Below are 24,370 nucleotides of genomic sequence, written 5' to 3' on the forward strand. Positions count from 1 at the left end.
CCTCAGCCTACTCTGGCTTTACTTAGAAACTCATTGTCATGGTACTTTAGACTTTCTACTACAATCTTATTTCTTATTCAAAGATCTCATTTAACAAATTACAGGTTGCCTCGTGCCCTAGCTTTATTATTTTCCAATTGCATACTACAAGGCTTCTGCCACCACTCAAGTCCTCTAAGGAAAATGTATAAAATACTGCTTCTTGGCTTCTTCCTCTAAATGGTACATGTCTCACTTTTCCATTATAAAAGAGGAAGATACTAGAGGGGTAAAATACTCATTAAGATGAGCACTCAACATTCTACAACCAGGAAAAAGATGGGGAAAAAGAAAAAGTCATTGTATAAAAGAATTTAAGATAGTCCCTGGATTGTAAACTCTGTGTGTTTGTGTGTGTACACATATACATTGACAGTATTGACACATACATAGAACAATATTGAATAACATATTAGAAAGGTTTTTTCTCTATATAAATATGTATATATACAAATATGTATATTTGACTTTATCTCTAAAATTCAAAATTTATCTAATTACATATGAAACTTTAGGATGTTGCTAACTCTAAGGACTTAAAGTATGAATTTTAAATCAAGAGAAAGTAGTTTTGAGCACATTTATACACATATTTGCTATTTTTCATATATAATGTATATGTATATATTTATACACATACGTACATGTATATATAGACTTACACAATACATGTATGTATATACACACATACATATATGTGTATAACAGGATTGTTGAATGATCTCTCAAAATGAGTAAATTAATAAGTAGTTACTGAGCACCTCTTATGTTCCTAACATTGTTCTACAATACTATCCTGTTGTGATTAGGATGTGAAAGAAGTTCTAAGTTTGGAGGGATACAATTTCCACTTTTTTCTGGGGATTAAACTAAGTGATTAAACATGTTGAAAAATGGTTAATTTGGTTTATTTTGCCTAGTCTTGGCTATCAAAAAACTTGCTACCTCATTCATTGCAACTTATTTTTACCACACTTAAGGTGCTTTCTTTTTTTTTTAAGTGAGGCAATTGGGGTTAAGTGACTTGCCCAGGGTCACACAGCTAGTAAGTGTCAAGTGTCTGAGGCTAGATTTGAACTCAGGTCCTCCTGAATCCAAGGCCAGTGTTTTATCCACTGTGCTACCTAGCTGCACTTAAGGTGCTTTAAAGATTATTTTCAAGGGTTTATTCTTCTTGGTAATTAGAAGTACTTAAAAAAAAAAACCAATGCACTATAGTTTTCTTTTCTTTTTTATCATAAAAGTATTTTATTATTTTCTAGTTACATGTTGAGATAGTTTTCAATATTTGTTTTTTTTTTGTTTTGTTTTTGTTTTTGTTTTTTGTGAAGCAATTGTGTGACTTGCCCAGGGTCACACAGCTGGTAGGTGTTAAATGTCTGAGGCCAAATTTGAACTCAGGTCCTCCTGACTCCAGGGCCAGTGTTCTATCTGCTGCGCCACCTAGCTTCCCCACAACATTTGTTTTTATAAGATTTCTAGTTTCAAATTGTTCTCCCTTCCTCTCCTCCCTCCCCCCTGCCCAAGACAGCAAGCAATCTGATATAGATTATATATGTACAATCACATTAAACATATTTCTGCATTAGTCATGCTGTGAAAGAAGAATCAGAGCAAAAAGGAAAAACCACAAAAAAGAAAAAAAAACAGAAATAGTATGGTTCAATCTGCATCTATATTCCATAGTTCTTTTTTCCCAGATTTGGAGAGAATTTTCCATCGTGAGTCCTTTGGAACTATCTTAGACCACTGTATTGCTGAGAAGAGTCAAGTCTATCACAGTTGATCAACACACAATGTTGTTGATACTGTGTACAATGTTCTTCTGGTTCTGCTCATCTCACTCAGCATCAGTTCATGTAAGTCCTTCCAGGTTTCTCTGAAATCTGCCTGCTCATCCTTTCTTACAGCATAATAGTATTCCATTACATTCATATACCACAGCTTGTTCAACCATTCCCCAATTGATGGGCATCCCCTCAATTTCTAATTCCTTGCCACCACAAAGAGAGCTGCTATAAATATTTTTGTACATGTGGGTCCTTTCCCCTTTTTTATGATCTCTTTGGGAAAAAGACCTAATAGTGGTGTTACTGGGTCAAAGGGTATGCACAGCTTTATAGCTCTTTGAACATAGTTCCAAATTGCTCTCCAGAATGGTTGGATCAGTTAGTGTTCTAATTTTTCCATAGCTTCTTCAACATTTATTATTTTCCTTTTTTGTCATATTAGCCAATCTGATAGGTGTGAGGTAGTACCTCAGAGTTGTTTTAATTTGCATTTCTCTAATCAATAGTGATTTAGAGCATTTTTTCATATGGCAATAGATAGCTTTGATTTCTTCATCTGAAAATTGCCTATTCCTTTCTTTTGACCATTTCATAATTGGGGAATGACTTGGATTCTTATAAATTTGATTTAGTGCCTGATATATTTTAGAAATGAGGCCTTTATCAGAAATACTGGCTCTAAAAATTGTTTCCTAGCTTTCTGCCTCCCTTCTGATTTTGGATGCATTGCTTCTGTTTGTACAAAAACTTTTTAATTTAATGTAATAAAAATAATCAATTTTGCATTTCATAATATTCTCTATCTCTTGTTTGGCCATAAACTGTTCTCCTTTCCATAAATCTGAGAGGTAAACCATTCCTTCCTGTCCTAATTTACCTATGGTATCACCTTTTACGTCTAAATCATGTACCCATTTTGACCTTATTTTAGTATAAGGTGTAAGATGTTGCTTTATGCCTAGTTTCTGCCATACTATCTTCCAGTTTTCCCAGCAGTTTTTGTCAAATACCGAGTTCCTACCCCAGAAGTTGGAGTCTTTGGGTTATCAAACAGTACATTACTAAAGTCATTTACCACTGTCTCCTGTGCCTAACCTATTCTGTTGGTCCACCACTCTATTTCTTAGCCAGTACCAAATAGTTTTGATGACTGCCACTTTATAGTAAAGCTTCAGATTTGGTACAGCTAGCCCACCTTGCTGTGCATTTTTTTCTGTAGTTCCCTTGATATTCTTGACTTTTTGTTCTTCCAGATTAATTTTGTTATTATTCCTTCTAGTTCTATAAAATAATTTTTAGGTAGTCTGATTTGTATGGCACTGAATAAGTAAATTAATTTAGGTAGAATTGTCATTTTTATTATATTAGCTCAGACTATCCATGAGCAATTGATATTTTTCCAATTATTTAGATCTGATTTTATTTGTGTGAAAAGAGTTTGTAATTATGTTCACATACTTCCTGGGTTTGTCTTGGTAAGTAGACTCCCAAGTATTTTATATCGTCTACCATTACTTTCTATCTCTTGCTGCTGGACTTTGTTAGTTGTAGTTTTCTTTTGACTGTAATACCTGCATTTAGTCTACCTTGACTCTGTGTTGATGGATGGTGATTTTTAGTCATTGTTTAGTGGCATGAAGTAAACCTTAATTTTTCAGTATTCACACTTTCAAAGTTGTGCTGAATTTATTATTCCTCCCCAAGTGAATTCTAGGTTTCAGGCTGCCTCCATCATTTCCACACAGGCTTTCCAATGCACAGAACTCTTTTTTTTTTTTCAATCCTGATTATTTTTATCGTATTTTTTAGATCAGACCTTACCTTCAGTTTTTCTTCTGATGCATTTTCATTTTAAAAATTTCCCACATGGTACAAATAACTGAGATGGGGCAGCTAGGTGGCGCAGTGGATAGAGCACTGGCTCTGGAGTCAGGAGTACCTGAGTTCAAATCCAGCCTCAGACACTTAACACTTACTAGCTGTGTGACCCTGGGCAAGTCACTTAACCCCAATTGCCTCACTAAAAAAAACAAAAAAACCCCCAAAAACCCAAAAAACAAATGACTGAGTAACTACTTCTGCTCTTTCCTTATATGCCGTATTCACAACTGTCTGTTCCTTATGTTTTCATTCTTTATTTTAGCCTCTCAATTTTTTCTATTTATGATCCATAGTTACTTCATTTCCAGAGCTGTTATCTCATTCACAGAATCAAGAATCATTAACCAAATTTTTTCCCATAAAGAATGGCTCACTCTATCACTGAATTGCATACTTACATTGTGTTTCTTAGCTTCCTATTTCTTGTAATTTCTATTCTAAGAGCATACATGTGTGTCATTAGAAGATCTGGGTGAGGATGCTAATAAAAAAGTGTTGGATTTGGAATCAGAATGATTTAAGTCCTGACTGAGTTCCTAGTTACACAACCCTAGGAAAATCTCAGGATGGGAATAATAGCACCTACTTCACAAAGTTGTTGTGAGGATTAAATGAGATAATGTGTAAAGTGCTTTGCAAACCTTAAAGTGTCATATAAATGCTAGCTATTCTTCTTCAACTTTTGACTGTTACTGGATAGGAGCCTCACTTTCTTCCCTTGCAAAATAGGAATAATGCCACCTTCCCTATCTGCTTCACTGGCTAATTATTAAGATCAAACAAATTTTCCTATGTTAAACTATTTTATAAAACCATAAAATACCTATGGGATGGATGATGGGATATTTTGGCTGATAAAGCTTCATGGCGAGTTTTTTTTTTAATTATTTTTCACTTAACACTCACTACCTGTGTGACCCTGGGCAAGTCACTTAACCCCAATTGCCTCACTAAATAATAATAATAATAATAATAACAACAACAACATTATTTTTACACTACTGGGCTGCTCTTCTGTCCCATTTAGTGAAAGAGAACCCCAATTGCCTCACTATAATAATAATAAAAATTATTTTTACACTATTGGGCTGCTCTTCTGTCCCATTTAGTGAAAAAGATGCTGGATAAAATAGGTTTTTTTAATTCTAAAATGCTCTGCACAGCCTCCTTTAAAAGTATAAGGTATCATTATTACCACTGTTACTATTATATGTCTTCGAGTGAGATTCTTCAGTTTTTAATGATACCAACTAAATCATAATTTCTCTTAAGCAGTATCCATAGCAAACACCAACCTTTGGGTCTATGCATTTTGTGGCATTCTTTTTTTCTTTTAATGTTATTATCTACAGTTACACTATTTAATCTCATTAAGTATATATACTTAGATGTATATGTATTTAGCATGTTGATTACTTTAGTTAAAACCTTTCATCATAAAACAGAATATATTTTCAAAGCAATCTCTCTCATCACTGAGCATTTGCTATTCATACATTATTCCTTCTAACTTAATTTGAAATGTCAATGAGTTTTATTTTCTCTTCCTTAACTAGTTAAGCATATTTTGAAAATATAAACATCATTTTTCAGAGCATAAGACAAATTCCCAAAACTGATGCAATCTTTACAAGTTTTAAATCATGAAAATAGAAATAACTATCATAAAAATGAACTACTGCCCTCCCTGTAATTAACAATTACACCATCCTTTGTTCCTCAGGTTTAAAGGACTATCCATGCTCCTTCATCACCAAAGAAAAAATTATCACCAAGTCTTACCAAGACTTTTTACCAAAAGTCCCTAAAATCCTTCTTTTGCTATTATTTCTACTGTCATGAATCTGGAATTCTTTAAAGAATATTTTGCCTATGGTAAGCATACCTCTAGGTTCTTCTCGCTACATTTTTGCTCTAAACATTTCTAAAATAATCTTCCTTAAGTATTTTCAAGCCTATAACATGCTCAAGAAACTGTAATGGCTCATAGTTCTTGGCAATATAAAATGTCTACACTATTGTCTGACCCTCCATATATATATTACCCTCTATCAGGTGACATATTCCCTCCCCTCCTCATAGACATATGCATACCCTCTCACTGATTTTATTCCTAATTATTTCCCAATGCATTTGAGATCGTGTCAATCAAATACATTTGCCCTCCATGCTTTAAACATGTGCTCATAGGTTTGTAGGTCACTTGATTTACTGTTAGAAGAGACTTAGGAATCATCCAGTCCCACACACTCATTCTATGCATGAGAATATTGCTGCCCAAAGAAGTAAATGAACTTTGTCAAGATCACACAAGTAGTTAGCAACAGAACCAAGATTCAAACTCAGATTCTCTAATAAAGTACAGTGTTTATTCTACCCTACAAACTCTGATATACTCATTTCTTCTTCAAAGCCTTTTTTCCTGCCCCTTTCTGAGCTAGAGACTTGAACCCATATGGCATAAGAAACAGTGAAAGAAACTGAGGTTGTTTAGGGGAAAAAACACTTAGGAGACATATGATAGCTATCTTCAATTATTTAAAAGTCCATCATTCTATATAGGTCTAAAGAGATGAATCAGTATCAATTGGTGGAAGGTACCCAAGGGATACTTAAGCTCCATATTATGGCAGACCTTTTTTAAAAAAAAAAAAAGATAGAATGGGGTAGTTTGTGAGAGAGTTAGTTCTCTATAACAGGAAGTATTCAAAGAGTCCAAATGTTTCTCAGAGAAGATGTAGATGGGAATTTGAACAGCATGACTTCTAAATTCCTTCCAATCCTAAGATTCTGTTTTTCTCTTCTTTATTCCAAATGATGTACCTATTCTTCCAAAACTCAACTCTAAACAGCTTCTCTAGGAAGTCTCAAGTAATTCTGCCCTCTGAATACCATCTTTCAGTATGTATTACCAGCATCCATAGAGAGTTACTGAGAGCTCCCAACATGGGTGTAATCCCTATCTAGTCCTTACCCCTTATTCAGCATAGGTTAATTTTCCATATATGATGAATGATTCTAGAATTTGCCTTAATCTATATTTGGTTGGCATAAACATTTTGTAGGCAGAAAAATACCCTGTGAGTTATAACCATAACATTTTCATTTTGTTTTGTTGTTTAATTGTGTTCAATTCTTCATGAGTCCTTTTGGGGGTTGCTTGTCAAAGATACTGAAGTGGTTTAACATTTCCTTCTCTAGTTCATTTGACAAATGAGGAAACTGATGCAAACAGGGTTAGTAACTTGCCCAGGATCACACAGCTAGTTAATGTCTGAGACTGGATTTGAACTCAGGGAGAAGAGACTTCCTGACTCCAGAGCTGGTACCCTATCCACTGTGGCATCTAACTGCCCCTTTCATTTGATAGCTCTTAGTAAACTGTCGAGAAATCAGTTCTACAGGTATCCACACCATAGACAAGAAACAGATTCATTTAAAGTTATCATCACACATACTGGTAAGCTTAGTACGACACGAGGACAGTGTAGAATTAAGAGGGGGAAGGGAAGAAACTACAGAGGGCTATAGAGTACATTGAAATTCTATTCTCTTAGCATAACAATATTTTCTAACTCTTCAATTTTTCTCTGTCACACTAAATATTGACCCTTACTTGTCACTGCCTCTGTTTCTGCTCCAGGACTGACAAGAGTTAGGAGGAAAAATTATGAAGCCAAATTAACATCACCCACCAAAAATTAATTTTGTGTCTTTCGTCTATGCAACAATCCTCTAGCATTATTGACTTCCTATTTCACATAATCACAGAATGTCATAGTTAGAAGTTATTCTGAAATCATCTACAGGGTGGACCAAAAGTCATGAATATTTAATGACTCCTTTATTTTTTGTTTTTAACTTATAATATCATAGCATAATATATAGTATACATAAGAAATTAATTTACATTATGTGTGAAAAATCAAATTTCATAAATGATGAAAAATAAAGAAAAAAATTTCAAAAAGTTATTAAAACATCACACCCCTTCGTGACTTTTGGCCCATTTTCTAGAAGCCAGAGAACCAAGACAATCTCTAAAGCCCAAAAGGCTCTAATGCCACCTTCCAAGGGTTTATATTCTCTTTTGATAGAGGTAGGTCATTATACATTAATGGAAGCAAATTGGTTAGCATCATTCAATTCCATTGGTTGACATGATTTGAAGGTGGTCCACATTAAAATGAACTCTACATATGACATCAGGGAAAAGTATGCAAAAGTCCCTGACTCAAATTGCTTAAGGCAAAATCCATTATCTAGGTGTGGCTCGATCCCATCAGTCCTTCATTGAGCTAGACAAAGGTGTCTATCTCTATTTCTTTTGTTCCCTTGGATTTGTCTCAGATCTAGGAGAATTGGACTTTCTGGAGTGGGGGGGTGGGGAGGGAGGAGAAAGCACTGAGAAACTGATCTCTGGGCATCCCAAGAAATCCATTATTAATAATTATTTTCATAAAAAAATAATTTTCTCACAGGAGGCTGATGATGATGGATCACTTAAGTCTGGGAGTTCTGAACTCCCAGATAAGGATAAATCAATCAGATGTCCACACCAAGTCCAGCACTAATACTGTGAGCCCTGGGGAGCAGAGGGCCACCATGCTACTTAAGGAGAGGTAAACTTTTAGCCCAAGTCAGAAATGGAACATATAAAAGCTTCCATGCCAATTAGTATTGGGATTAGACCCATGAGTGATCACTGCACTTCCAGTCTGGTCAAAATAAGGAGACCCAATCTCAATAAACAAACAAATAAACTGCCTTCTCCTATTCCGAGGGGTCTTTGTATACATCTCTCCCCAACTAGTTTATAAGCTAATTGACATAACAATGCTTCTTATTTCTACTGTATGTTCCATAATACTTAACATACTAAGAATTCAATACATTCTTATATCTATGATTGATAAGACATTTAAATTCAATAATTTAAAGATAAACATATATCACACGTAATTTATTTTAGTATAACAAATTTATTAAAATGTTTTATTATGCTGATTGAGGTAATTTTAAGAGATCAGAATCCCAATGTGTGACTTACTGTTCATAGTTTGCCTACAATTATACATACATACATATATAATACACAAACATATAAATATAGCTATAGATACATATACACATAATCAATTGCCTGTAAAGGGATAAAATCTTTGATTATACATTAGCATACAAAATATAATTTATTTTAAATACTAAATTAGCCATGATTGTAAAGTCCCCTCTGAAAAATATCCTCCATCCATTTATATAAGATTAGCCAGTATTACTTATTATATTAGTTTAATATGACTATTTACTCTGGAAGCATTACTTATAGAAATGCAAAATTAACAAGTATGATAATTGGTGTAACTTCCAAAAATATTTGTTTAGTTCTATCTTAAATTGACATCTTGGAATTAACTCTCTCTCTAGTGCAAAGAAGAAAACTTTTTTCCCCCAACAGACCCTAACTGTAGTTCTTTCATTTAAACATGCCAATTAGGGAATCATGTCACATTAATTATCTGCAAGTACTTTGAAGACTTAGACTGTCAAGAATTATCAACTTATTGTGACCATATATACATTTTTGCCCATTAATAGGTACAATACACAAAATGAAAGAACTTGAGATATTATAAACTCAGTATTTTTCCTTTTCTAATAGTTAACAAACATTTATTAAATGTCTATTATGTGCCAGGGACTGTGCTAAGCACTGGGGATACAAAAAGAGGCAAAAGCCCTCAAGAAGCTCACAATCTAACAAAGGAGACAACAAACAAATATGTACAAACAAGTTATATATATATAGGATAAATAGAGGGAAGGTACAAGAATTAAGAGGGGTTGGGAAAACTTCCCAGGCATAGGGGACAGTCAAAGAAAATGCCTAGATCCAAGATATGGAGTGTCTTGTTCATAGAAGAGCAAGGAGCCCAGTGTCACTGGATGGAAGAGTATATGGTGGCGAGTAAAGTATAAGAAGACAAAAGATAGGGGTGAGGGCTGGCAGGAGAGGTGCTTTGCAACAGAGAATTTTGTATTTGATCCTGGAGGTGATAGGGAGCCAATGAAGTTTATTGATTAGAGATGTGACATGGTTGGACTTGAGCTTTAGGAAAATCACTTCAGCAGCTGAATGGAGGGAGGGTGGTTTGGAGTGGGAAGAGACTAAAGACAGAAGACCCACCAGCTGGGTACCACAATAATAAAAGCATGAGGTGATGATTGTTGCACCAAAGTGATAGCAGTATTAGAGGAGAGAAAGGAGGTAGTGGTGCTGAGAAATGGGGGGAGCATTGTGGAGAGATGTGGCAAAGGTGAAATATACAAGTCTTTGCAACAACTTGCATATGGGAGTGTGAAATTGTAAGGAGTCAGGGCTATACTTAGGTTGCATTCTATTGGCAAGGGGGAAAGATAATGAGTTTAGTTTGGGACATGTTGAGTTTAAAATGCCTGCTGGACATCCATTTAGAGTCTGAACTCCATATTTGAAAGGCAGTTAGAGATGTGAAATTGAACATCAGCAGAGAGGTTGGAGAGGATAGTCATATTTGAGAATTTTAATATTATTCTTACCTTCTATATTCTAGATTTACTATTAGAATTCCTTAAATGATGCAAAAAAGAATTTAGCTTCTCAGATTGAGATACTTCCTAAAGTAGTTAACACTTTAATATTTTTTAAAAGAAATTAATTTTTTAACTCTTACTTTGAATTCTGAATCTTTCCTTGATTTCCCCATTTCTTCACAGCCTAACACACTAGATGATAAGCAGTTTTACAACACTCTCCTACAGCCATCTCCTGGGGTTTTTGTTTGTTTGTTTGTTTGCTTTATATTTGGCATCAGCTAAAATAACCATGTCAACACCTGAGAAAAATTACTTTCAGGAAATTATTTCATTGCCTTATTCATGACCATTCTTCTTTCTTATTATGATTCAACACAGCCCCGTTTCTGCCCAAATGCAACATTTAAGTGTTTTTTAAATTTCCTAGAGCTTTACTTTTAATTACCCTTGTACACCAGAATTCTGCTTTACTTATGATTCAGTTATGTAAAACAAATTGAATGTTCACAAAGAATTACAATAAAATTAATGTCCTTTCCTCCATAGTCATCAGTTGTCTCACTTTCTCTTGAATAACAGGTAAAAAAAATTTAACTATGTAAATATAGTACAAGTACTCCTAAGCAAACACTAAAATAAATATAGAAAATTAAGACTTTTTCACTATCACAGCCTTCTTTCTTTCTCCTCCCCTTCGCACTAAATTGTTCCAAATATTCATTTGTAATATCTATTTTTCTTTAATTCATGTAACTTTTTTTAAATTATGAAAGTATTTTATTATTTTCCAGTTACATGTAGAGATAGTTTTCAACATTTGTTTTTGGGGTTTTTTTGTTTGTTTTTTTGTGGGGTTTTTTTTAGTGAGGCAATTGGGGTTAAGTGATTTGCCCATGGTCACACAGCTAATAAGTGTTAAGTGTCTGAGGCCACATTTGAACTCAGGTACTCCTGACTCCAGAGCCTATGCTCTATCCACTGCGCCACCTAGATGCCCCTTCAACATCTGTTTTTATAAGATTTCTAGTTTCAAATTTTTTTTCCCTCTCTCCCCTCCCTCTCCCCCTCCCAAAGACAGCAAGCAATCTGATATAGGTTATATATGTCATGTAACATTTTCAATGTAGGAATAATAACATGATTTTATGGGATAAAGTCACTTATTAAAGACCTCTATGGCTGATTCGAATTTGCAAAATATTTGTGGGTCAGCAAGTGAGCTAAAAGATTAAATAAAATTTCATCATTCTACTTTTCATGAATTATTATATACCACAATTATAATTATCTATAAATGTTTTAACCCATTATTGGACTATAAGACATCAAAGAAGCACTGTGACTTAACTAAATCTTACATCTCTCCCCAATATCTAGTTCAGTTCTTTTTTTTTTTTTTTTTTTTTTGCAGGGCAATGGGGGTTAAGTGACTTGCCCAGGGTCACACAGCTAGTAAGTGTTAAGTGTCTGAGGTCGGATTTGAACTCAGGTACTCCTGAATCCAGGGCCGGTGCTTTAACCACTGCGCCATCTAGCTGCCCCCTTCTAGTTCAGTTCTTTGGACACAATAGGTACTTCATAAATGTTTGTCCAATTCAAATTGTAACTAAATAAGTATTTGTCATATACAATATTTAATTTTTAAATTATTGTTTCTTCTAACCACCAGCAATTATTCTTGTAGTAACATTTTTATTATCTAAAATGTTTCACTTGAATAAGAACAGTTCATTCTGATCATTGCAATGATTATACATCATTAATAATCTACAATACATTTTTTATGAGAGTGAATAATAAATACCCTAAGATGATAAATCAGTGAAAATGAAAATGAAAAATTACTATATAATGTACCATCATGACTTCCCAATACTTGTGGGGAGATGACACCAAAGGGGAACTGACTGAAAATTGACCATTCTCTCTATCGCTTTAGTTAGTGGCATCACTCTCCTTTCTGAGAACCTTTTCAAACCAGCAAACTAGTCTCCTGCCTCAGTCTGCATAGGATGGCTATAGATGAGCCCTAAAGTTATTAGAATATAAAGCTGGAAGGGACCTTAGAGTTGAACTAATTCAACTTCTCCACTTTTCTTTCTCTGTTCAAGAAACATAAATCCACACAGTGATTAAAAGAGTAGGCTTTTTGAGTCAGTGCTAGCAAGCCAACTGAGCAACAGCAGTGATTTTTTATGAAGGGACTGAAAACAAGATTCTCTCTCTTTGTAGAGGATACCACAGTGGTAGATAAGAGCCTCTGGTTTCATTTAAATGAGATCCCTTTAAGTAATAGCAGATGCTTGCTGTTGAAGGGAGTGACTTCTCCACAATCCGAAAAGTGAGGTGGATAGAGGCTGGAACCTAAAAGGTAGTTTTGCATCATACATTGTCTAAATACACAAAGCTTATTCAAATGCTACCTCACCTTTTTTTCCATCAGTTCACAATTCACCTGGTCAGTTTGGGTGGATTAAAATACTTCTCTGATATCTATGGAAATGTACATGAATTTTTTTTAAAAAATCTGGCTGATCAATTTGCTTGCCTAATTGATTATAATTGGACACCAAGAGTAAATTGCTTCTTCTTCTTTTTTTTTTTTTGGTGGGGCAATGAGGGTTAAGTGACTTGCCCAGGGTCACACAGCTAGTAAATGTAAGTGTCTGAGGTCACATTTGAACTCAGATCCTCCTGAATCCAGGTCCAGTGCTTTATCCACTGAGCCACCTAGCTGCCTAATAGCTATTTGTGTTAAATTGTTTCAGTCATGTCCAGCTCTTCATGACCCCATTTAGGGTTTTCTTGGAAGATACTAGAGTGGTTTGCCATTTCCTTCTCCAAACTAATAATTTTTCCAATTTAGTTATAATTTAGGTAGGATTCTTCAGTTTATTTTCATGCCTATAATAATGTTCTGTCATGGGGAAAATGGGATAGGGGGTTTGGGGAGGGCTAGGGTTTTGGGGTCCTTAGGAATTCTTCTTTAAAGAATTACACCCTCTTGCACACAAAAGCAATTAGAATAAGATGGTAGTTTATTTGGGGGCTGAGGAAGGGAAGGGAAGGGAAGGGAAGAGAAACCATGAAAGAAGTCCTTGTACTTCACATGGAGATAAAGGCATGGCACAGAGAGTGGCTCTGAGATACCAATCTCCTCAAGCAGGAGACTGGCAGGTACTTTTATAGAGGACTGATGGGGGTGACCATCTGACTGTGGAAAGTTCCATTAGTGAGGGGGGACCATCCCCCACTGGTGTTGACTGGAGGAATTGAGTGAGGGGTGGCTGCAGAGCTCTGAAACTATCTCCTCAGGACACAAAGGAAGCAGTCACACCCAAATTTATCTCCCCAAGGTTAAGGAGATTAGAATGAAGGGTGGGGGTCGTGGAGCTAGCTCAGTCTGATCTGGTTCCACTTATCTCTCTAGACATGTCTGTCCTCTGGTTTAGTTTCTCAAGGAGAAGTTTCTTTGATGTGCCCCAGAGAACTTCTGGGGTACCCTGGGCCCATAACAGTTCCATAGTTTTAGGATATTCCTTCAAGGTAGTACTAAGATCACCAAGAAAGACCCTACCAGCATGCTGCTTAAATCTAGACTCAAAAATTCTACAAAGAAAAGCAGAGGAAAAACATTTCAAATGTGAAATTGTGTCGAATTCTAACTATACCAGGAAAGCCTCTGTCCCTGAACCAAAACTGAAGCAGAAATGGTCTGCTTTCAGGGAAAAGCATCTCCATCTCCTGGGCTTTTAGGAGACTGCAGCAGCTAGGCACCATTATATCAGTTCATGGGATTTTGAAAATTAGAGGTATTCTACAAAACACAGTTGAATTTTCTTCAGTTCTTCATGCAAGCTTTCACAGATGCAAAACTGCTGTTGATAAAAAAGCAACAAACAACAGACAACTCTAATGAGCAAACAGTCCACTAGAGAAGATATAGTGAAGAGGGAAAAAATGGCTTTACAAAATTGGAGAACATAAGAAACATAGCCAAGGGAAAATTCTTTTTAATTCAATAGAACAATGTTTTAAAAGTACTGATTGTATATAGAGCACTCTGCCCAGCACTGAGGAAGACAACATTTGAACAGAGCATGGAGCTTACAGAGTAAGCATATAGCACATACAGAAATAACTAGTAAAACTGGTATGTGGTTGGTGTGTGAAAGAAGAGTAAACAAAGTGTTATGTGAGATCCAAATGGGAGGAAAATTATTACCAACTCGGGGAGGGAATAATCAAAGAAAACTTCTCAGAGAGAAGAGCAAATATCTTAATATGCTCAAAACGTGTCCTCAAAATAAATGATCGCTGTGTGTTTAAGTTTTTACATATAGATGTAGGCATGTACATATACACACACACACACACACACACACACACACATATATATATAAGGTTATATATAAAAGATCTGGGATTCAAGGCAAATATTTAAATTATGGTCTAATACCCATACTTATTTCTTTTTTTTGCAGGGCAATGATGGTTAAGTGACTTGCCCAGGGTCACACAGCTAGTAAGTATCAAGTGTCTGAGGTCAGATTTGAACTCAGGTCCTCCTGAATCCAGGACCAGTGCTTTATCCACTGTGCCCCATAGCTGCCCCCAATAATTATTCCCCCCCCCCCAGCAATGAGGGTTAAGTGATTTGCCCAGAGTCACACAGCTAATACCTATACCTATACTTTTAACACAAAGAAAGGACATTTCTGATTCAAAGGGACTAGTTTTCAGTTTAGCACTTCTCCTAGAAACCAAAAGGTCAATTTATTTATCATAATCAAAATAAATAGAATCCATGCTAAATAGAAACCTATGGATTTTCAGAATGACAACATATCATTAAATCGAGATGCATACATTTCTTTCAGGCAACTCTATGCAGAAATTGTGTGCAATTCTCCCACAGAAAGTAGGTCTAGATCAGTTTTAATAGAAATCCTAAAGCTATGGAACATGGTTATCCTGGAAAAGCAAGTCATACTTTAGATTAAAAGATTCTGAAATTTATAATGTTTCTGGGATGATTTCCAGAAACATAAATTTATATGTACATATAAATTCATAGCACTCAGTAGAAGACCATTTGTTGCCAACAATCATTCTACTCTTCCTATCTATATAACAGATGCAGGATAAGTGAAGTACAAAAAATTAGGTTACTCAATTTTCTACCAAGGGCAATCCAATGCCAAAGTATATGTGAGATAATATTGGCACTCAAGTTTATATATTGTAACCATGAGCCATCACCTAGACATTATTTCATTTCAATGTTGTATGGAACTAAACTCCTTTTTTTCCTTTTTTTTTTTTTAACCCTTGCCAAATAACAAATAGTGGAACATTTATTTACTGGAACTTGAAGGGACCTTGGAAATATTATTTAATCCCAATTCTCAAATTTGCAAATAAGGAAATCTTAGGTCTAGAATGGCTCTTACCAAAGCTATTTGGGGGCAAAAACAGGGCCATAATCCAGGCTTCCTGACTCCTAGTCCAGTGCTCTATCCACTGTAACCACATTATCTCTAACTGGTGTTTGGTTGTTATCATAATTTACTCATGGGTTCTTGGATTATTTTTATTATTAGGGGGCTAAGGAATTAAGACAAACTGGATCTGTATTATACCATAATTACTTTTGTGTTCTATTTTTGATAATTGGTGTTCAAAGCTTTGTCAAAATGTAATTTTTTAGCATAACAGATGACTAGACAATCATAAATAGATCTATAAATTGCCAGTAACTGGGGCATCATCACCCAATGGAAATGTGGGTTTAGTGACTAGGAATGAGTCATAGTTGGCTAATTTAAAATGTGATACAAAATCCTACTTCATTGTCTAGGTTGCTGACAATTTATCCATACAATTGATCTCTAGGCTACCTAGAATTTTATATAGTAATTAAAACCAGCTCCTTTATTGTATGATCATATGCTGAAAAATAACAGGTGGTAAAGTAGTCTATAACTAGCAGAAAATTAATAAATGTTCCCTCCTGATTGAAGCTAAATGCCTCTATGCCTGATAAGTACAAAATAAAAAATAGGGGAAAATAGAAGAAAAACAACATCTCAGTATAGTGGAAAGGACATTGGCTTTAAAATCAGAAGAGCTGGATTCAAATCGCACTTCACATGCTTCCTACCTACATGATCTTGGGCAAATTACTTACCCTCCCAAGGTCTTAGTTTCCTCATCTATAAAATGAGAAGATGAAGGAGATGACCTTTAAGGTCCTTTCAGATGACTGATCTTGGATCCTATGTGCATTTATAAAAAGTTATGTATTTTCATGTTCAGGGAAGAATGTAATTGTTCTTAATTATTCTTAAATAATAATTTGCTAAAACTATGTTTTTATTATTATTAAAATTACTGTACCATTTCATCTAGTCCATTCTCCTAGAGAAATTGATCTTTTTTTCCTCTTGGTGAATTTTATTTGCTATTTCTATAGGGAATGAATTGTGCTGATAATTAATTCACTAGAATTTAATGTAACTTAACTGCACAGAAAAACCCTGAGTGACGCACAAAGGAAAATATTGCTCTTTGCTGTTATGGAGCTTACGTAAGTCTAAAAGGAGAAAAACAGAACAGATAACCTTAATGTACAATATTACATGATAAGCACATGAGAAGGCTGTAAAACAAGTGCTTTGTGAGATCCAAGGTGGGGAAAGTTGACAGAAATGACAGAAAATATTACCAGTCAGTAAATTAAGTTCAAATTAAGCCAAATTAATTCTGCCTACCTTAGAATTGGAAGTGGACTCCAAGAAACAGAGTCTGTTGCCAAATCCTTCAGCTGCCAAACATAGTTTCTGCTGTTCTTTGTGGATGGTCGTAGTACATTGCAAAACCACTTCGTCATCCTGCCAAAAAGGAAGAAATAAGTGACAAATATTAAGTTGTACAGGCCTGTGCATTCTATATCAGATCTGGGAGGATGCAACTCAGATGCATTAAAAAAAATCTAAGTTATAAGCAACAGCAATAACACAAACAGAAGCAATTCCCAGGGCTTTATTAATTCATTGTAAGAAAGCTAACTTGATGTAGCATTTATCATACTAAGGCATTCGTTTTTTCCCACATGATCCCCACTTCTTCCCGGGGGAAAACTGAGCAAATTACACCACAAACTAAGGCCTTTTAAACATGATTAAAACAACAACAACAATATTACCAAGAAATTATGTCACATATCTCCTTAACAGCAAATGCTGTCACAATGGAATAGATTCTATGAGTGGGTAGATACATCATTGTAAGTCTAGCATCCCCAAAAACAGATCCAAGGAATAGCATCTTTAATACATATGTAACCTTCCCTAGAAGATTTAAAAGGATATATTCTTTAACTGTTCCATAGCATAAGAAGTGTAATGGATTATGGATTCTCCAAAGATTAATTAAGCATGGTGGGTAGTGTAGTGGGTAGAGTGCTAGGCCTGAAGTCAGAAAGACTCTTCTTCCTGAATCCAAATCTGGCCTCAGACACTTACTAGCTGTGTGTCCCTGGGTAAGTCACCTATTTGTCTCAGTTTCCTCATCTATAAAATGAGCTGGAGAAGGAAATGGCAAACTGCTTTAGTATCTTTGCCAAGAAAACTCCAAATGGGTCCATGAAGAGCCAGACAAGACTGAAAAATGACTGAACAACAACAAAAGTGGTGGTGGGGGGGGGGTGGAGAAAAAGAGGGGGATTATCCAACCTTTTGTTACCACCATTAGTAGTCAGCGTAGTATCACCTACATATATATGGAACTTTACAAAATACTTGTGCATTATCTTATCCCAAACTTACAGTAACCATATGAGTAAGTCAAGACCAATAATATTATTTCCACTTTGCCAAACAGGAAACTGAAGCATGAAGAGGTCAAATGACTTTCCTTGGGGACATATAGCTATTAAATGGTAGCTTTGGAGCTAGAACTCAGGTTTTCAAATGCCTATGATCCAGAGCTCATTCTATGAAAGTGCAACTGTTTTCATTATGGCATTTCACCATGTGGGTTCTAAAGAAAAGCATGTCAGTTTGAATGACACAAATTGTCGTATTCATCACTACTTTTAAGAGAAGTGAGATGGGCAAAATAAACACATGCTTCTAGAAGTGGTAAATTGTGACCAGCCTTAATACTGGCTGGTTAAGCTAAAGAACATGATTCTCTTTCTTTATTACCAAGAATCAATATATTCATGAAAAACAATGGTGCATCTACTTATTTGTTTCTATATTATTTGGGTAGCAGCAACAATTAAAGAATGGTTCAACAATTCCAGACCCAGGCATAGTCAAATTACTTGCAAATCACTTTAATGTCTGTCCTTTGGAAAGGATTAATTCCTAGAAATTTTCAGTTATTATTTTTAAATGGTCAACTTGTATAACAACTTCCTGAGAATTGCAATGGCCAAATGTTGTGAACTATGACAGGTGGGTATCTTGGGAAATATAGTCTCTCTGTCTCTCTGTCTCTCTGTCTCTCTCTCTCTCTCTCACACACACACACACACACACACACACACACACACACACACAAAATTTAGCCTTGAAGAAGAGGGAGGAAACATCACTCCAGATTTGGGGATTAGAGAGTAATCTTACATATTCATTTTTTCCCCTTTCTTTGTATTCCCAACACTTAGCACAGTGTCTGACACATAGTAAGTGTTTAATAAATACTTGTTGACTGACTAACCAATAGAAGAGGAGCTAGTTCTGGAAGGACAGTGTGGCAAGTAGAAAAACAGGAACCTGGGCCACTGAGATGAGATAGCTGATCAAGGGGTGGAAAGCAAGCCATCTCCCCCTGGTTGTGGCCAGTGTCATCATACATAAGCAGGTAGATGGGACCACAGCGAACCAACAGGAAGAATAGCTTAAGTGGTGGTGAACTCTCCCACCTTTTGCTATGATCTCTCACAAAGTTAGGAAAGGCTCCTTTTCCCCTTTTCTCTCCTCTATCCATCAGTTTGGGCAGAACTGAAAAAAAGCACCATTTTGTATTTTGCTATCCCACATTACTGATGGTAATTTGTAAGACCAATTTTCTTTTCATAAATTAGTTTGTTTCCCTTGTCAGCAGTTAAGCTATTATTTGAGATCAGAGTATAGATGAGGGAAGGGAATGTCCCTGAGTAGTTTTGTATTTCATAGAGTATCTACACTAGTAAAAAAAAATCTGACATGAGAGGTGAAAAGGCCTCTCTGTACTTATCAAATCATAGGTAAACTCTACCCCTTTTATGCAAAGGGAAGGATGTAGCAGGAAGATATAGAGCAAACAGTCCCACCTCTGAACTGGTTCAATAGGTGTTATGATTATTTCCCTTCTGCTTTGGAGAAAAAAGGAAAACACAGACTTACCTACCTTCATTATGACACTTATTATAGGGTTATGCCTGTGATTTATTTTCATTTAATGAATATATAGGCATGCAAAAACATTATCAGAATGGTCAAAATAAAACTGCAATAATTTTGAAGTATGCAATTTCTTGGACCTTTGTCAAATTTAGGGGAAATTTGAAAGGGAGAAAATTTAAATGCATGAATAAAAGAGTAAAAAGAAGAGAAGGAGGGGGCAGCTAGGTGGCACAGTGCATAAAGCACCGGCCCTGGATTCAGGAGTACCTGAGTTCAAATCCAGCCTCAGACACTTGACACTTACTAGCTGTGTGACCCTGGGCAAGTCACTTAACCCTCATTGCCCCGCAAAAGAAGAAGAAGAAGAGAAAGAGAGTAGGAAAAGGAAGGAGAAGGAAGAATCAAAGAGAAATATATTATATTTCTTGGTGGGATTTAGAGCAGGACTATGCTATAATAAGTGAAAGGTAAAGGAAGATATAGCTATAAAATTTAACAATGTCACTTATTGTGACAAAGTCAATGAGTTTCTGTTAATAAACCAGAGCATTTTATTTTTCATTTCAAGGTGTCTTGTTTGAATGTGAAATCTTTATAGTCTATTGGGGTTCCCCAAGGAGCCAAACATATCTAGATCTCCAGTGACCAAAAGAAAAACTACAATCTGACCACAGACTACCTACTAGAGTTGTAATTATGCAGTCATTAATATCAAGGCTTATTATTTCTAAGCCTCTATGATTTCAAAGTACATCTGCCTTGGTGTTTGGGAGATTTTTGTTAAATATCCTTATTTTTTTTTTTTGTTTCCTACAAATAAAATAGCTGTGCCATATAGGCTCACAGACTTCCTAAATTTTATTTCTTTACCAAAACTAAAAATAGTTTCCAACTTTCAGTTAAGGAAATAACACAAGCTAACACAACTGTGACCCAGAGGAGTCCAATCAAAATCAACGTCTTAGAGAAGATCAGTTATAGTTACAAAAATGCTGGTAACAGTAGCTGCTGTTCTTAGATTTCCAGGTCTTAAGGTTTCTTCTGAATTTATCTTTATTACCGAAGTCCTGGGGCTCAGATTTCTAATGACATATAAGTAAATTCTAAATAGACTTAATTTTTTTTTCTTCCTTTTGTCTGTCTGATTTTTAACATTTTCTGGGAGTCTTCTACAGTCAATGTTTTTACCGTGACCTTGAATGTTTGAAGGCATATTCTAGTCAATTAAACAACATTTATGCCATGTTCAAGGCATTTCAATAGGCACTGGAGATACAAAAAGCAAACACACCCATACACATGTACACACACACACACACACCAGTCACATTGCTATCAAGGAGTTCCTATTCTACTGGAGAGCGTGTGGTAAAAAATGTACAAAGTTTATTATGTAGCAAATAAATGAAAGGTAATTTGGAGGGTAAATAGTAATAACTAAAGGCAGAGAGGCAGGAATGAGGAAATGCCTTGCATAGGGGTTGAGACCTGAGTTGAACCTTTTTAGGAATATATAGACTCTAAGAGAAAGAAATGAAACACTACAAGAATGGGGAACAGTCTGAGCATAAAAGGAAAGAGACATTACATGTACAAAGAAAAGCATCTGGTCAATTTGACTAGAAATAAACTGCATGAGGAATGGTGATATGATATGTCTACAACGACAGGTATCATCTTTCTCTACTTTACCATGTTAAAAAAATAAAAGCTCTATAAAAATTCAGCTCCCAGTTTATTTATTTTTTATCCCACATCTCTCTTAATTTTCTTAAGGAAGGATATTTTGATTCAAGTCATTATTACAAAGGACACTATGTTTTGTCAATCAGAAACTATACAAGTAAGCCAAAGCCATCAAGAAATTTAACAAACTTTTTGGCAATTAATAGGTCTGAAAATCATTTTTTATTTCTAAGATTTAATTTCAGTGGCTAAATTTTTAACTATCAGACAATGAATAGCTAACATAGTTCTACTTTAGTATTAATGTACTGATTTTCCTTGAAATACTTTAGCAGATTCCTAATCCTGACTTGTTAAAATAAACAGGAATTTTTACAAGTACAAGGAACTGAGATTTTTTTTTCTTTAAAAAAATATGTACAACAAACAACATTTATGAGCTTTCTACAATTTCTTGGTTCAAAAAGTATAAGAATAGTTAGCAAATACTTCAAAAATTAAATTGAAAAAGCACCTAACAGGCACCTCATGATAAATACTTAAAGGATCTGTGATTTAATCAGCAAACAGTACTCAGTATAGAAACTTCCCCCACATGCACATACCCCAACCTACTTTTTATTTAGTAGATAAGTCCAAGGCAGTTGCTTGAGGTACATAGATATTAAGTGATTTGTTCAGGATCACAGAGATATTTTGGAGCATAGATTTGAACTCAGGTCTTCCTGACTTGAAGCTCAACCTTCTAACAGTACCATATTGCTTCTTCATAATTATAATCCCAATGGTTTTTTTTTGTTGTTGTTGTTTGTTTTGTTTTGTTTTTTTAGTGAGGCAATTGGGGTTAAGTGACTTGCCCAGGGTCACACAGCTAGTAAGTATTAAGTGTCTGAGGCCGGGTTTGAACTCAGGTACTCCTGACTCCAGGGCCGGTATTCTATCCACTGCGCCACGTAGTTGCCCCATCCCAATGTTTTAATATCATCAAGTAATTATATTATGAAACACATACTTCATTTTTCCTGATTCCCTAACATAAATCTTGTTAAATATCCAAGCTCAGTATATAAAATTCACCTCCTGTCTCTCCCTGACCCGCTCTGTCACTTTCCTGACTTTTGTGTACTGTCTCTTCCCCTTTTAGATTATAAACTGGTTGAGGGGCAGTCTGTCTCTCTTATTATTAATTGTATCTCCATTGCTTAACATAGTGACTAGCATGTTGTGGGCACTTCCTAAATATTTCTTGAATTGGATCTCAATTATACTGGATCTCATCGGATAAAATAAAATACCAAATTCTGGCATGCAGTTATCTCCTCTCTGTACTTCTGAACAATGGCTTGAACCTGAATTTAATTATTAAGTCTGTTAAGTTTAAACATATTAATCCGAAATCATCATTTAGGTGTGATTTCTATTCCTTAAACAAGGTTGTAAATACTTTGAAAGAAGGTCTTCTATTTCTTTTAGACATACATTCTAATTGGTTCCCAATATAAATTAACCAGCATTTATCAGTCTTCTACTATTACATACCAAGTATTGTATCCCTAGGCACTGGGACCCTAGGCACTGTTCTAGAGAAATAAATACAAAAGTAAGACAGCAACTTCCCCTAAGGTACATGCATTCTACTATTTGGGCTCTCAAAAATGTGCTTATACTAACGGTTTGGTGTCCCTATTTGGAAGAAACATCAAATTATACTAGAGAGGACCTTAGAGAGATGGTATCAGAGCAGGATTCTATTACATAGGTATTTTGTGATTCTGGCATCCAATAAACACAGAACCATAATGAGTTGACAGACATGTATTAAGTGCTTTCTATGTAGCAGGTACATTTATATTCTAGGGATGTAAATAGAAAAGTAAGATAGCCCTTCACCTTCAAGAAGTTTGCATTATATCCTTTGCGGAACTCAATAAATGTGTTACACAAACAGGATGGAATCCTTATTTGTATGAAATATAGACACACAGACTGGTAGGACTGGAAGGGATCTCAGAGATCCAGTAAGAAGAAAGCTAGAGAAGGAGGCAGAACATTGGGGTTGGAATTCTTAGTCTGTTACTTACAAACTGTGCAGATTTAGTTGAGATATTTCATTTGTCTGAATATTAATTTCCTCATCCATAAAAAGAGGAAGTTAGATTAGATGACTTCTGCAGTCCCTTTCAGCAATAAATCTGTTATAACAGTGGTCCAGCTACAGATAATTCTGTCAAAGTATAAAGCTGGAAGATGTATTTTTGCCAAGGTGTCCACCAGTATCGTGGAGGATGTCTAATACAGGGGCCAGATGGAAAAGAGATTCTCTATTGATGTGGAGGTCCTGCAGATAATCCTCTGTGTGGATAATAACATGTTTTTCTTATGTAAATATCATCCTATGAAAAGATAGATGATGACGGATTGGAGTTTATGGACCATTTTGACAAAAAGCCCAAAGAACATTAACTCTCAAATCTGCTAAATATAACCTCCAACCAAACTAAAATACTTAGTCTCCTCCAAATATATATCTTAGTTTCCCTTGACCTTTTCTCATACTTTTTGTTATACCCAGATTGTCCTCCTACTTTTATAGCAACTCCTATATTTTCATGTTAAAATAATAATCATCTTTCAAGAACTAGGTCAAATGCCACTACTTCCATGCAGCTTTTTCTCTTCTTAAACATTATAAATGATTTCTTAATTAAGAAACATTTATTAAATATGGACTGTGTTCCAGGCACTTTAATAGTACTGGGGATACAAATACAAAAGCAAGATAATCCTTGCCTTCAGGGTGCTTATATTTTATTCCTCTTCCATTTCATACTAGTAGGATGGCATGAAGATCTGTGAGACACTCTTTTGAATTGTATAATAGGAATAACAAAATTACTTATCCATAACATAGGTTCAAATCCCAGCTCTAGTATTAATAGCTGTGTGACCATACCACTTTACCTTGCTGAACTTCAATTTCCTTATCTCTAAAATGGAGAT

The 24,370-nt window shown here is 35.3% G+C and overlaps 1 protein-coding gene across 1 annotated transcript in view; it reads right to left on the reverse strand.

Moving 5' to 3' along the window:
* Window positions 1-24,370, reverse strand: part of RYR2 (ryanodine receptor 2) — a 758,695-nt gene that overhangs the window by 519,113 nt on the left and 215,212 nt on the right. Inside the window, 1 exon segment of the mRNA XM_044000528.1 lies at window positions 17,060-17,179. Coding sequence (XP_043856463.1) covers window positions 17,060-17,179 — 120 coding nt within the window.

The sequence above is a fragment of the Dromiciops gliroides genome, chromosome 4, assembly GCF_019393635.1.
Source record: "Dromiciops gliroides isolate mDroGli1 chromosome 4, mDroGli1.pri, whole genome shotgun sequence".
NCBI lineage: Eukaryota > Metazoa > Chordata > Mammalia > Microbiotheria > Microbiotheriidae > Dromiciops > Dromiciops gliroides.